This window comes from Molossus molossus, unplaced genomic scaffold, assembly GCF_014108415.1.
Source record: "Molossus molossus isolate mMolMol1 unplaced genomic scaffold, mMolMol1.p scaffold_m16_p_19, whole genome shotgun sequence".
Lineage (NCBI taxonomy): Eukaryota > Metazoa > Chordata > Mammalia > Chiroptera > Molossidae > Molossus > Molossus molossus.
Window position 1 is genome coordinate 16,337,992 of NW_023425354.1, and position 15,339 is coordinate 16,353,330.

The 15,339-nt window shown below is 35.1% G+C and overlaps 1 protein-coding gene and 1 non-coding gene across 3 annotated transcripts in view; one reads left to right on the top strand and one right to left on the bottom strand.

The window, feature by feature from the left end:
* Positions 1–15,339, top strand: part of BRIP1 (BRCA1 interacting protein C-terminal helicase 1) — a 141,399-nt gene that overhangs the window by 100,665 nt on the left and 25,395 nt on the right. For both annotated transcript variants that reach the window (XM_036269431.1, XM_036269432.1), the window contains one exon: positions 637–758. In XM_036269431.1, the coding sequence (XP_036125324.1) occupies positions 637–758 (122 nt within the window). The remainder of the gene's footprint in view (positions 1–636; positions 759–15,339) is intronic.
* Positions 5,407–5,513, bottom strand: LOC118635108. The gene has a single exon (XR_004960451.1). It is a non-coding gene; the product is annotated as a U6 spliceosomal RNA (small nuclear RNA).

Below are 15,339 nucleotides of genomic sequence, written 5' to 3' on the forward strand. Positions count from 1 at the left end.
GCCCTACATTTTGATACAAATAATATACTTTGTGCTTATATTCTATTACATAAGGTAAACTTGAGTTTTCAAAACATAACTGAAGACTCAGTATCAAAGTTAGAGAATGTCCATAAATAATTTATGAGCAATGCAAGGTCATAAAAATACTATAATTGTCAATGTCCTTGTATAGTGAGTGTTCTATCTGTGTTTTACATACTTTTCCATATATTATTGATTCATTATGATATATTGTATAAATTAAAAGTTATTTAAATAGTTGCGAGAACTTGACATGCTGGTGGTAATGGTAATGATTACAATTTTAATTTTTAAAGATAAAACAGTTGGTTCACAATTGCTTAGTTCATGTGCAAATTGCTCCTATGATGTGGTTTGGCTATGTACATTACTGGGAGATACACAGTTTGTAAATTGGTTTGCTAAAACATTATAGCTAAATGTAATTTTGTTTTCCTCGTTTATTTAAAGACATTGAACATTTTAAACTTTATCTCAAAATAATTTTTAATTTTGATTCTTTTAAGTTTGCTACTGTGATTACTTAATCAAAGCTTTTCAAAATGACAAGAATAGGCAATTTCTGGGGATTTTGAACGTGCTTTTAAGAATGTTTATTTTCTGTTGCTTAAGATGGAGCCCTCCTGGTAGCAGTTTGTCGTGGTAAAGTGAGTGAGGGTCTTGATTTCTCAGATGACAATGCCCGTGCTGTCATAACAATAGGAATTCCTTTTCCAAATGTGAAGGATCTTCAGGTAGGCCTTTAAAGTCCTAAGAAATTTTATCATAGAAGTTGTTGATTTTGTGTAAAGTTAATTATACATTTTTCATGTATCTTCTGAACTTTTAATTCTGTAGTGACTCATTGAATGAGAAAGGTTTAGTAGATATTGGTTTATTGTATTATATTTTTCCAAATATTAAGAAAAAGTTTATTTAGAAAGTTACAGAGGTAGTAGAAGTGAGCCAGCTGAGCTGTGTAGGTCCAGGAACCAAGTTACAGAAGTAAAAGAAGGGCCCTTGCAGCTTGGGAGAGAGAAAGGCAAAGGTAACCAGTGTGTGTTTTGGGGGAGGGGGCAGAGGAGAGAATGATATGGGCATGCTCCAGAGAGGGAGAGCATGCCTATTTTATTTTTACCTTACACTTTGTTTAACAAGAGTGATTTTCAAAATGTGGTTCCAGGTCAGGAACATCAGTATCACATAGGAACTTTATAGAAATACATATTCTCAGGTTTCACCCAGACCTACTGAATCAGAAACTATGGAGGTGGCCAGCAGTTTGTGTTCTATGAAGCTGTTAGCCACAGACTAATAGGAGTCTCCATAGTTGTGGTGCCCTTTTCTAGCTTCTTCCTTTCCAATGTCATGCCCTGCCCTGTGGTTTTAGCTGCTCCAAATTCCTTATCTCTTCTCCTCAGCTCAGCAGGACCACTGTAGTCAGTGGTCTGTGCTCTTGTCAGGAAATTTGCTCAGGAAGAGAGCTGAGAATCATGGAGTTCACCTAATGGATTTCCCTTATCTCTGACATTAGTCATATGTTACCTGGTGTCTACTCCCTGAAAACAGTTGCTTTTATCTATTGTGTCCAGTTTTGCAGTGGGAGGGACAGTCCTGAGCCAGTTATTCTGGTCATTATCACTGATTGTTTGCTAAACATTATATCTAAAAAATTATTTGTAGCAGTAATTTGAAGCCAAAGATAATGTTCCATCAAGGAGATTTTTGTTTACTTCCTATTGGCATTCGAATATGCTAGCACTCTGAGACCAAGAATTCAGGTTTTCTGACCACTGAGCTGACTGCATTGAGTATAATTTATATCCCTCTTCTCAGAGCACAACCTGTTAGGGTCGCATACCAAAGCAGGAATTCTTCCTCCAGGCAGTTATCTTCTTTATTGTTAATATTTTACTAGACGCTGTGAATAATATACTATTAACAATAATAAACAGTATTTCTGTGACTAGTTCCTATTCTTTCCTAACCTCTGGACCTCCTCAGAATTTCTGGAAGTCCTCAAGAGTATCTAATTTTTGCTTGAATCTTCTCTCTTTTTTGGACCTATATATGAGTTCTTAAGAGCCAGAAAAGAAAACGACTTTATGGCTAATACTAATTCTACTAAATACAAAGTAACAAGACCTGAAAGAATTCACTCATAATAGTGATACATCTGAGAAGAAGAGAAAGACATGATCAATATCATTTGTGACCAAAAGGACTTTAGCTTTTTCTATAATGCTTGTATGTTTTAGTAAAAACAAAAAACAAACAAACAAAAAAGTTGCAAGAAAATATGGTGAGAATCCAGGTGTTTATTATGTTATTCTTTCAAAATTCTTAAAATTAAATAAAATGTTACTTGTGAAGAAAAAGTTACTTTTACCTTCTATTTTCTCTACCTTCATTCCCAACAACTGTGATTCTGGGCATTGTTGTTACGCCAGTCTTGGTTTTTTGTTTTTTTTATTTTTATTTTTATTTATTAATTTTAGAGAGAGGGAGAGAAAGATGGAAACATCAATGAGCGAGAACATCGACTGGCCACCTCCTGCATACCCCCCACTGGGGATTGAGCCCACAACCTGGACATGTGCCCTGACCAGGAATCGAACCAGCCACCTCTTGGTGCATGGGTCAACTCTCAACCACTGAGTCACACCAGCCGGGCCAGTCTTGGGTTTTTAATGCTTTATTTCTTCACTATAAGTTCTTCCCTGGGAAAGCATTAAAAGCATTAAAAAATAAAGCATTAACATCTCAGTCTGTCATGCAAAAGAGAGAGAGAGAGAGAGAGAGAGAGAGAGAGATACCCAGTGGTCTACTCTGATATTCCTCAGTAATGATCCTGCTTTGTAGTTCTACTTAACTGAATCCCAGTGGTTCTAGTTGTATAGAACAGGAGAATAATAGAAGATTCAGTGCAGTCTGGGTCGGGAAGGGGAGTATTCCAAAGGAATTTACCTAGTTTGTCTAGTATTCCTAGTGGTTCCTGAAAGGGCCAAATTGGATTGACCCAGGAGTAGTCAAGACAGATAAAGAGGGAAATTCTTTACTGGCAATACTAGATGTAAGGGAAGTGTTTTTCTTTTTGTCATATGTCTAGATCAGTTCTTCTTGTGTAACAAACAATTCTAAAACTCAGTAACTTAAAACAACACTTATTTATTCTGGGATACACTTCTATGGGGTTGGGGGTGTGTGGGCAGTAGATGATCTAGGCTGGGCGTGCTGGGAAGCTCACTAATTTCAATTAGGCTCAGTCACCCAGGTTTGACCATTGTCGGTTGGGCTCAACTGGGTAAGATCTGCTGTACATGGGCATGTCATCCTTCATGGACCAACACACTAGCCAAACATGTTATCATTGTAATGGCAGAGATACAAGAGGGCAGGTTGATTGTATGAGCACTTCCACATTTACTAACCTTTTGTGTGTAGCATGCCATATGCCCAAGCCCAAAGTCAGGAGCATGGTGGAAGAATGGTGGTGGTAATTCTCCACCACACATGGCAAAGGATTTAGAATTAAGACTTCAAAAAGGAATCCTGGCATTTTTTTCATAACTAAAGTATCTTTGTGAGGCATCAATCCAAAAGACTGATGTTTATAAACTTCAACCATGTAGGTATGCAAATTCTCTAATTAAGAAGGTCTATTATCATCTGGAAATGACCAGAATATAGCATTCGGTACCTGAATATCTGAAATACTAATATCTGAAATAAACCAGAACATTATTATGGATGGTTTCTTAAAATTCATAAATGACCAAACAAGTTACTAAAAATTATTATTTGTACACTACTATGGGATATAAAAGACATAAAGAGGTCTGAACTTTTAATGATGTTCACTTTATCTGTTTTTTGTTGTCGTTTGTGTTCTTGGTGTCATATTTAGAAAACCATTGCCAAACCCAAGGTCATGCAGATTTGCTCCCAATGCTTTCCTCAAAGAGTTTCATATAGTCTTAGCTCATGTATGTATGTATGTATGTATGTATTTTATCCTCATCCAAGGATATTTTTCCATTTATCTTCGGATAGAGTGGGGTGGAGAGGGAGAGAAACATTGATGTGAGAGGGACACATTGATTGGCTGCCTCCCACGGGGCCCCAACCAGGGCTGGGGACGAGCTGCAACCGAGGTATGTGCCCTTGACCAGAATCAAAGCCGCCACTCATTGGTCCACGAGCCGACACTCTATAACTGTGGAGCCAAACTGGCCAGGGCTATTTATTTTTTTAAAAGGTTTTATTGAGTTTTAGAAAGAGAGGAAGGGAGACAGAGGGAAACATAAATGTGAGAGTGAAATGCCGATTGGCTGCCTCCTGCACACCCCCCACCAGGGATCGAGCCCATAGTCCCATCATGTGCCCTGATTCGAAATCAAACCAGCAACCTTTCAGTGCTTGGGATGACACCCAACTAATTGAGCCATGCTGGCCAGGGAAAATTTATATATTTAATTATTAATTCATTTAAAATATATATTTTTTTGTTAATCCTCACCTGAGGATATTTTTCCTTTGATTTTTTTTTAGATAGAGTGGAAGGGAGGGAGGAAGATAGAGAGAAACATCGATTGGTTTCCTCCCACATGACCCCAACTGGGACGGGAGATTCAACCTGCAACCCAGGTACGTGCCCTTGACTGGGAATCGAACCCACCATCCTTCCTCTCTAGGCTGACATTCTAACTGTTGAGCCAAACCAACCAAGGCAAATTTATTTATTTTTTAAATTTATATTGAATTTATTGGGGTGACATTGGTTAATTAAATTGTATAGGTTTTAAGTGTACAGTTCTATACGGTGTCATCTGTATATTATATTGTGTGTTCACCACCCCAAGTCATCTGTTCTTTTAGAGGCTACTCAGAGTTACTTGCCATAGGGCCTTTTCACAGACCCTCTCACAACGTGGCAGGTTATTTCTTCAAGATCAACAAGATATTCTCTAGCTCTTGTCTACTAAAATGGAGTCACAAGAGTAACTTCCCTGTACCTTTGCCTTATAATATAACCTAACTAAGGGAGTGACTATCCATCACCCTTGCCATATTCTGTTGGCTAGAAGCAAGTTACAGGTTCTGCTCTCACTCAGGGTGAGAGTGTTCTACAAGACACAACCCTCTGGGAGTCACCTTAGGGTTTGTCTGCCATATTCTTGTCTTCTGTAAAATGAGATGATGAACTGAATGATTTTCATAAATGGCTTTTCCAAAACAAACATAGTTCTTCAAATTACTGGACCACAAATTAGGACTTCATTGTTTTCTTTTATATTAATGTTCAGTCTATCATGCAAGAATAAGTAGAAATTATTCATAAATGTAAACCTTAAATATCCTATCTTGTAGAAATGAAACAATCTATTTCTGCATTATTTTCTCTATTGTTTCATTTGAATTCTTATTTTATGTGTTGTCCTTGCACAGGGGCCATGCCAATCGTCTTTGTATCGTTCCAACTTTAGTATATGTGCTGCTGAAGCCAGCACTGAATTGGTATTTTAAAAGGTTAAGATTGGTGTCTGAGTTAGAAAAGTCATTTGAGTGGGGGAAAAGAAGGCAATGACATTAATTTTATGATATTAATTTTTTTTCTTAAATTTGAGGCACAGATTATGGAAGTAAAAATTAAAATGCAGTTTGAAATACTAACTTTAAGACTTTTGTAGTCTCAGTTGCAGAGTTTGGCTTTTAGAGAAGCAGGAAAATGTGTGTTAGAGCCAAAAATATGACTTCTTTGGCTGTGACCAGGATTTCCTCTTCCCACCTTGGGGACTAGAAAGTAGAGGTAGGAAAATTTCATTTTGGAGCCAAGTGTGACTTGTTTAGTTTAAGTCGTAATTTATTGCACATACCTCAGGGACCTGAAAATAAAGAAACCCACTATGAAATGTTGATAATGGGCCACTCTGAAGGGCAAGCATTAAACTAACTTTCCCAGTGAGGATTTTTTTCACTTCCACCTTTTCCAGATGCTTCTGGTCATTCTATAAGGACACACTTAATCGTGTAATAGTTAAAAAGAAAACTTTCTGTGCTCTAAACCAAAGTATTTGAGGGGCAGAAGAGTGAACCAAGGCTTTTACATGATCAGATGTTGGTGGAAAAGTGTAACTAAAAGAAAAGTTATTTTCTTTTAATACAGTTAAGTCACATTATAACAAGGCTGCCCTTTTAATGGATATCTAAAGCAAATCTTTTGACCAGTTAATATGATCTAAAAACTACAAAAGCCTTCAACTTTGTAATTCAGGCATCCACATCTCAAATTGGTGGCATGATCATAATTTATGAGGCATTATAAAGTGTAATGCTTAGATTTTTAAAATTGCATTTTATTTGTATTCCTTAGCATAGTTTAGTTTAGGAGTACATACATAAAAATATTCTTCCCTCATAGATATTGTGCCTTTACTCTTATGAGGAAAAAAATATAAAACCACGCCATGAATCTAAAAATTTTTATATTTTAAAAATGTTCAAGTGGTATGTTAGATTTTTAGTTAGTTTACTAAAATTTGATGGTAATATTCAATATCAGAACTACTCTTACAATGAGTAAAATAATTTATTAAGATAAATAAATTTTGTTTGTGTATTATTTTTCTTTAGTTATATATATAGTATTTTGAATTACCAAAATAATTTCATTTAGAAACTATTTACAATTTAGATAGCGATTTGATTAGTTATCTTAGTATTGGCATAATGTACCATTATGAATTATTTTTTTAATTAGGAAACTTAGCTTTGAAGGTACTGAACTATTTGAGGATATTATTTCAATCAATTTTGAAAAATTACATTAATGATTGAAAATTATAAGCATCTTTTAGTTTTGTTAAGTTAGTTATTGACTTTATAACAAACACATACATTTATAAGCTTCCATGAATTCTAGGATTTTGATAAACCTCAGGGAAAAGGCTGTTATCCTTTGCTTGCCCCAAAGGTTAACAGCATTAATAAAATAGAGTATACATTAAATCAGTGCTTTCCAGTGTCAAAATATTATTAGATAATGGCAGTATTAGAATTCTTAAATACGACATTTTATTTTAAAGAGAATGATGTTGTTTCTTCATTTCTCTTGTTGCTTTGAAAGCAGTGTAAATATTCATAAATAGGTGAATGAAGGCAGGAAAGCAAGGGGCTCTAATATATCAAAACAAACTTGATTTCAATAACAATTTTTTTCTTAATAATTTTGAATAAATTAATATATTTCTTTTGAACCACTTTCATAACTGTGTTAATTATTTTGAGTGTTTTAGCATTCAATTATTTATTCATTTAACAAACTTGTATTAAGTGCCTAATTCGTACTAAATATAGTAGGAGCAAAAATGAATAAGAAGCTATCTCAGTACTAGTGATTTCTGTAATTTATTAGAGGACTCAAACATGTAACAGGAGGTTTTGATGGGATACGGTCTGGGTGTTCAATTGTTTAGAGAATGTGAGGTTGAGCAACATCTTTCACTTTCCATCCAAATATTCATTTACTTTGACTAATTTGCCTAAAATGGATGGAGGAGCCAGAGAGATGAGATATAATCTTCTCTACACTGAGATTCAAACATACAAACACTTGATAAAGTGGAGTGGCCTCATCAAAGGCCACATTACAAGACTATTCAGATTATTATGACTTTCCAGAATAATGAAACAACTACTTTTTGAATATCTGGCAAGCGTACCAATAGCTTAATAGACTCTGGTGACACAGTGATAACACTACACAGATTATAGCCCCTTGTCTCATGGAGCTTACAGTCTAATGAAGGATATTAATATTAAAGTAATAAACAATTACTTACAGTTGTGATGAAAGCTGTAAGAAAAAGTCACAGGAACTGTGAGACTATAACAGGATCCTGACCTAGCTTTGGAGGGTAGAGAAAGTCTTCCTGAGGAAAGAAGGCTAGGAGTTATGTGGGTACAAAAAAAAATGGATCAGAGTATTTTCAGCAGAGAGAATAGCATGTACTAAGATAGCCGTTTCCAGGAATTGAGAGAGGCCAAGGTAGAGAGTGAGTTTGGGGAGAATGGCATGTGAGTAGAGGCTGAGAGGTGTTGAGTCAAATCACTTGGGGTCCTTGTGCCATTTTAAGGATTTGAGACTTTGTCATAAGTTACGGGAAACCATCCAGGAATAGAGCCTGAGGTCAGAGTGTAGTGGAGTCCTTGTTATAGTGTAGCATCTGACACGGAAACCCACCTGGACATAGCCTGAATAATAACATGTGGTTACCCAGGGCAAACAAATGGCTGTGTATATAAACTTAAAGGGCCGTAAACATTTAGGAGTCTAGCGGCTTGCTGTTGAAATTGTTGGAAACATTTAGACCAAATCACAGATATGGAAGAAAAACCTGTCATCTCTGAAGGTCTAGATTGAGTATATCTTCAATTACTTAAACTTTTTTTTCCTTCTCAGAAAACTCACTCTCCCCAGCTTTTTTTTTTTTTTAAGATAGTTTAGCCAAAAGTATTATTAAAGCAAGTTCTTAGTATATTTTGAAATTCCAAAATTCAAATCTAGTTTAAATCTTAGTATGCAATCTAGGTTGATAATTTGTCATTTTCCTTGGACAGTGAAAAATGAGAATAACCAAATTCTTTGTTCCCATCCTACCTGAAAAACAAACATAAAAACACAATGGATGAATTGCTGAGGTATTTTTAATTTTTAAATAAAAAAACAAACCTTTTTTCCCCATATATCTTAAGGGAATGTTTTGGAATCAGGGGAGGAAACACTTAAAATCACAAAACTTTAGACAAATACCATATGCTTTAACTTATATGTGGAATCTAAAGAACAAAATAAATGAACAACAACAATAACAACAACAACAACAAAACAGACTCATAGATACAGTGAACAGACTGATGGTTGCCAGAAGGGAGGGAGTTTGGGGGGCTGGGTAAATGCGGTGAAGGGATTAAGAAGTACAAATTTGTAGTTACAAAATAGTCATGGGTATGTAAAGTACAGCATGGAAATATAGTCAATAATATTGTCATAACTATGGATGGTGCCAGGTGGGTGCTTGAGGTATTGGAAGATCACTTTGTAAAGGATATGATTGTCTAACTAACCACTATGCTGTACACCTGAAACTAATACAAAATAGTATTGAATGTAAACTGTAATTGGAAAATAAAATTTTTTTTAAATTACAAAATTTTAAAAGTTTAGTTGATAGCCGTTTTCTTTGTCTCTTAATACTCATGTCATTGTATTTCCTTAGGAAAAAAGCCATGTATAAATAGAACTGCAAGTTAAACCTGTGGATAATTAATAAAACCAACAAAAACTTTTTGTTTTTTTAAATTCTGCAGCTTTTTTCTTGTGTTCATCTTGTTTCTTGGAGAGAACAAGAACTTTGTTGACCTTACTTGTATTATACTTTTGCTTTCATAATAGGTAGAAGGCTTTAAAAGTGAAATTATCAGCCTGGGAATTGTAAGGTTGATTGACACTTAACTACTTCCGCTGGCCCAGAGCATAGTCAGCAGCACTAATTCAAGGGAAGCAATGGATTGGATTTTTAACTTCTCTGACAATAACTTGAATATTTTTTCCAGAGTAGAATTTTGGTTGCAGTGGATTTTAATTTGTTTACTTAGATCCCCTTAAAGCCTACAGGGTGCTGATATGCAGATGGACTTAAAGTGAGTGTGTCATTTGATTTTTTTCCAACTATGAAATGTTAAGATCTCAGACAACATAAGCTATACTAGAACATCACTGTTTGGTGTTTATAACATGTCTTATTTTTCATGAAGATTAAGGTTTGATACCTTGGGAATGAGTTCAATTTATGCTTTCTAACTGTGACCTAAATAGCCCCATTGTGCCAAGGAATGTAATAAGTTACACAGCTTAATTTCCTATCACATCAAAATTTCCAGATTGGTTGCTTAAAATTGCTTTGTAAGCAGGGGTTTTTAAGCTTGGCAGTAATGACATTTTAGGCAGGATAATTATTTGTTGTGAGTGATGTCCTGTGTATTGTAAGATGTTTTAATGCCAGTAGCAAACCCATCTTCCCCCACCAGTTGTGACAATGAAAATGTCTCTAGACATGGCCTTGCCAATCTTTCACTTGAATGCCATTGCTTTATAGTAGGATATACAAGTGTATGTCATGAATTAAAATTAACAATCTGCTTTTATTTTTTATCAAGTTGAAAAAAATCCAATAAAGCTTTTACTAAGAGTCTAACTTATACAAAATACAGTAGATGGCATCTTAGAGTAACAGTCCTTGGCTTCTACCCTACTCAGCTCCTGCTTCTGAGGGGCAGTGACTTTTACTTCTTTTAGCTATTTTATCTGGTATTTTTACCTTCATATTTTATCTTTATTGAATCAATTTTAGACATTAGCTATTTACTTCCTATATGAAATAAGAATTTAGCTTACTTTACCTTTCTCTTCTTTTATCTTCCCATATAATTATATCAAAAGTTTTAAAATTAGTAGCCAATATACCATGACTGAAAATATTGTTCACTGCAGTCAAATGATTTCTTTCCTTTCTTGAACTGTTTAATTTTTCTTGGCATTAATAATACCCTTCTCCCCTTTTTTCTTTTTGAAAAATCTTTAAATCATCTATCACCCTTTAATAAATCTGTTCATTGCTTCTCAATATAATTTTCCTGTCAGACTTGCCAGACAATGTCAGTTTTTTGTTTTTGTTTTTTTTTTCTTTTCTTTTTCTTCTTGAAGACATCCCTTCTGGAGCCTCCTGATCTCCTGCTTCAACCAGGACTAAGTAAATTCCTCTTCAAGCCCACTTAACTGCCAACATCCTGAGATTTCCCTTTGCTGTCATCCTAGAATTTTTTTTTTTTTTTTTTTATCCTTACCCGAGGATATTTTTCCATTTATCTTTAGATAAAATTGGGGGAGGGTGCGGGAGAGAGAGAGAAACATCAATGTGACAGAGACATATCCACTGGCTGCCTCCTGCACGACTCCAACCAAGGCCCCGGGACAAACGCAACTAAGGTACGTACCCTTGCTGGAATAGAACTTGAGACTCATTGATCCAAAGGCAGATGCTCTAACCCTTGAGCCAAACTGGCCAGGGCTCATCCTAGGATTTTGATTTGCCTTTCTTCTGTGTTGGATCTCAAGTTTCTTAGGGCTCAGATTTTTCTCCTGTTCCTTGTTTACTGTTTCATCTTTGTGGTACACAGCCTCCAACTGTTTCCCTAGGCATCTATTTCCTGAATCTTTCTAGACTCTCACTGTCCTAACAGTCTTATTTCCCTTCAATTGCTCTGTGGGTACTTCAGTTTGAACTTTCACCTCTGCTTTGTCATGCTTTGTCCGTCTGCTTTTTATGTTAATATACTGGGATTTGAGGTTACAGATGTCTCTTAGTTTAATTGAAGATGGAATCTGTATTTTGCTTTCTTATTTGTCTTTTAATTTTGGGTTAATTTTTAAGAAGCAAGGGAAGAAGAAATGTCTTTTTTTTTTTTTTTTTTTTTTGCCTTCCTGAAACCAGAATTCTTCATTACTTCCTAAGATAAAGTATTTTAAAGTATTATGATCCTATGTTCTGGATTTCCACATTCACATTTGAGAAGCTCTGAATCAAACATTCCTAACAGTAATATTGTTAAGTTAGAATGTAATACTTAAAAAAAAAATCCATACTTGTGTTTGAAAGTTTGAATGTATTAATAAAAATCTAGATGGTGAAGTATCATAATTCATTTGTTGGGCTGTGGAAGTGATAAACGGAGTTTTAAAGTTTTAAGTGTATTTTCAAGAACTCACGTAATCTTTTTTTTTCTGCTTGTACACTCTCTTGCTCATGTTTGTTTGTTTGTTTGTTTTTTGTTTTTTTATCCTCACCCGAGGACATTTTTCTATTTTTTGTTCAGGTAGAGTGGGAGGGAGAGAGAGAACAGAGAGAGAGAGAGAGAAACATCGATGTGAAAGGGACACACCGAGTGGCTGCCACCCGCACAACCAACCAGGGCCAGGATAAACTGCAACCGAGGTACGCGCCCTTAGTGGGAACCGAACCCGGGTCTCTCTGGACCACAGGTCGATGCTCTAACCGCTGAACCAAACCAGCCAGGGCACTCATGTTTGTTTTTAAATGTCACAGTATTTAATCATCTAAATCTGAGTCTGAGCTTTCTCACTTGGATTGTCTTCTACTTTCTGTGTCTGCCATTGTCTCCAAACTTGTATGCAACTCCCTCAAGGCCACAGTACTTAGTATTGCATCTTCTAGCATCCACAAGCTTCTTCCATGAAGATCTTGCCATCCTCTAGGGTTATAAAGGAGTAGGTACAGGTCTCTGTCACTACTCATTCCTTTTAACAAAGCCTCTTCATATTGGTTCATTCCTTTAAGAGCCTAGATTTCCATTTATAGCCTCACATTACTTTGTTATGTAAGATAATATTTCATTGTGTTGGTGGTTATTGCTAGAAGGGCTTATTCATAGTTATTTGGCTCCCATATGTTAAAGTCCCATGACTTCAACAGAGGAAGCTGTAGAGGACAAGATATATGAATGAAATAATATTTAGACTAATAGAGGATCAATCCTGTACTCATTCTGTAGATTACACCACTAACGTATTTTATGTAGTTCTGCTTCAAATACAGCTTGTAGATTGCAAAGTGATCAAAAAATGTTGTGGAGGATAATAAAGAATGCTAATGTTATAATTTCTCAGAAAAATTAAGATTAGTTGCAGAAGTCATTTAGAAAAAGGTATGTTTCAAAACCGAGCCCTGTTCTTTATGTGTCCTGCCAGTGTTGATATTTGATGTAAAAGGAGCCACTCTATAAGCCGAAGAAACTTATCTTATGTCACCTAAAATAATGTATCTATATATTCAGTAGTGTAGGTTAAGCACCTTCAGAGAGAGTTGATCCAAGTGTTAAAACCCTAATTTGAGGTGAACAGCCTAAAGTAGATTGCCAACATTGGCTAGATGGGCCACATTGGCACAAATGGTTTACAGTTGTTTGTATGGAAAAGGACATGCAGATTATGATTATTGCAACAGCTTTATTAACTGTGTTTTGCATACTCACAACTGTAAATCTACTTTTGCCTCACCCTTGAGAACAAGGGATGCCTATTGAAGGGGAATAAATATCCTTTGTTCTTTTCTTGTATTTGAAAATTTGGGGCTATTTTTTCAACATTGATAATTTATGACACAAAGTTTAATACAGATTTCTCTGCAAAAAGTATCTTATCCAAAGCAGCCTTAAAGCATATGTGAGCTAAGTTATATTACTATTACTATGTCTGTTACTATATCTTGTTGCTTATTACTTGGTAGATTACTATGGTCACTTCCTAATGTAACAAGGAAAGTACGTAAAAACTGAAAACCATTTTGTGTGTGTGTGTGTGTGTGTTTCAAATCTAAAAGGAAGCCTGGCTTCTTAACTCTTGGCAGAAACCCACTTTTTCCCATTTAAAAAAAAATATATATACTATATTTGGTTAATTTGGTGTTGCAGAAATCTTGAAAATGTGCCAGATGAAATAAAACCAACTATATTCCTTTTATCTAGCTAAATTATTTCACATACAAGATCTTATGCTGAGTTTAGAACTCTCACCATTGGAATTTATATTGTGATACCCTGATAAAAGTGTTTACACTGTGAGGATATGGAGCAGCAAATGCCTCTAATGCACAGTCTCTGTCTTCCAGATTCGGCTTGCTATAAATGTTTATGTTTTAGGTCCTGTATCTTGGCTGAAGATAAAACTATTCTTCCTGAGTGTTTGCTAGACAAATGTGTTTATTTTTCTGAGGCAAAGTTTTCTTAATATTTTTAATTACTAAGTTTAGCTGATTATTTGTTCTTAGTCTTATTTTTTAGGCTTGAACTTTTGTGGTAAAGCTTACATACAAGAAAAAATATGTATTCTGCCTATATTAATTACTTTTAGGGAGGCATTTATTACTGAAATAATGCATATTTATATGAATTGGGATATGAGGCAGTAGTAAAGTTAAGAGATGCATTTATAGTTCTTGTTCATGTTCATTACACCATTTATTTCTTCAGAAGCTACTTATAAAATTTATAAAAGGCTACCCTCGAACAGAGTTACTTAAGACCAACACTGTTGGTTTTGACTAGGTTGAAAAAATAATCTAATGTTCAAAATTGTGACTTAAATTTCTTGTTGACATATACAGGATAATCTTTTTAGTTATTTGATATCTACTGCTGCTATCAGTAGTATACTACTTATACTGTCTACAGCAAAACTAAGTCATTGGAAGACTTTAGGAACATATTTTTTTTTATCTCAAGTATATTATAATGTAATGGTAAAATCAGAATTCAAAGCCATATAACTTCTGCCTGGATGCTGTATGGACATTTTTATACAGTTCTCTAAGTACCACTTGAGTCTTGATTATCTATCTTTGCTGTTCAGGATCTTATCTCTACTTATATCAGTTTAGCTTTTGATGCAGAAATATTTTCAGTTGTCTAAATTATGGGTGTTTTTAATTTTGTGTGAACTTTGAACTTCACTTATGATAAAAATGTTTTATGAATTAATGCAACATCTGAACCAATAGATTGAAAACTGATGCCATTACAGAAGTTAAACAGATTATTTAAATGGGTGAGCCAGTTGAGGGTTGGCAAATAGTTCAGATTATTTTAAGCTACAGTAAGGGTCTTACAAAACAAACTTTGGGCCTTCCATCTGCAACCTCTGATAAAAATAATTTGCCATCTCTCTGCTGTTCACACACTCCTCCAAAATTACACATACACTAATTTATTGGGGATGGGTGGGCACCAATTGGTATAAATTCCTTTCAGAGAGTACAATTAAGTATAACTTTCTATTTTGGGGAAGCTTGTAAAATGTATTTGAAAAGTAATATCAACTGGTCTAAAAGATCATTTTTCCATACCACACTTGAGCTCAGTTTATGGTGTTTACTTTCTGTCAAAACTTACAAAAAAACATTCCCAGTTAACTTCCATAATTTAAAAGGTCTGTCTCATTAGGCATTAAAGAAGCATTGGTCAACAGGTATAATATTGTTAGACTGAATAGCTAATGTGAATGTGGACATGACCTCCCAAATAGATCAAAGTCTAATCTCTTTGACAGTTACAAGATGGCAGAGCTTGCCACGGGCCTTTTGCTGCTGCACATTGAAACTATTTGTTTGGAAAGCATGCCTGAGGGATGAGAATGAGTTTATAAGGATGAGCAGGTAAAAGTAAAAGGTTGTCTTTTGACATTTCAACTAATCCCTTCCAGCC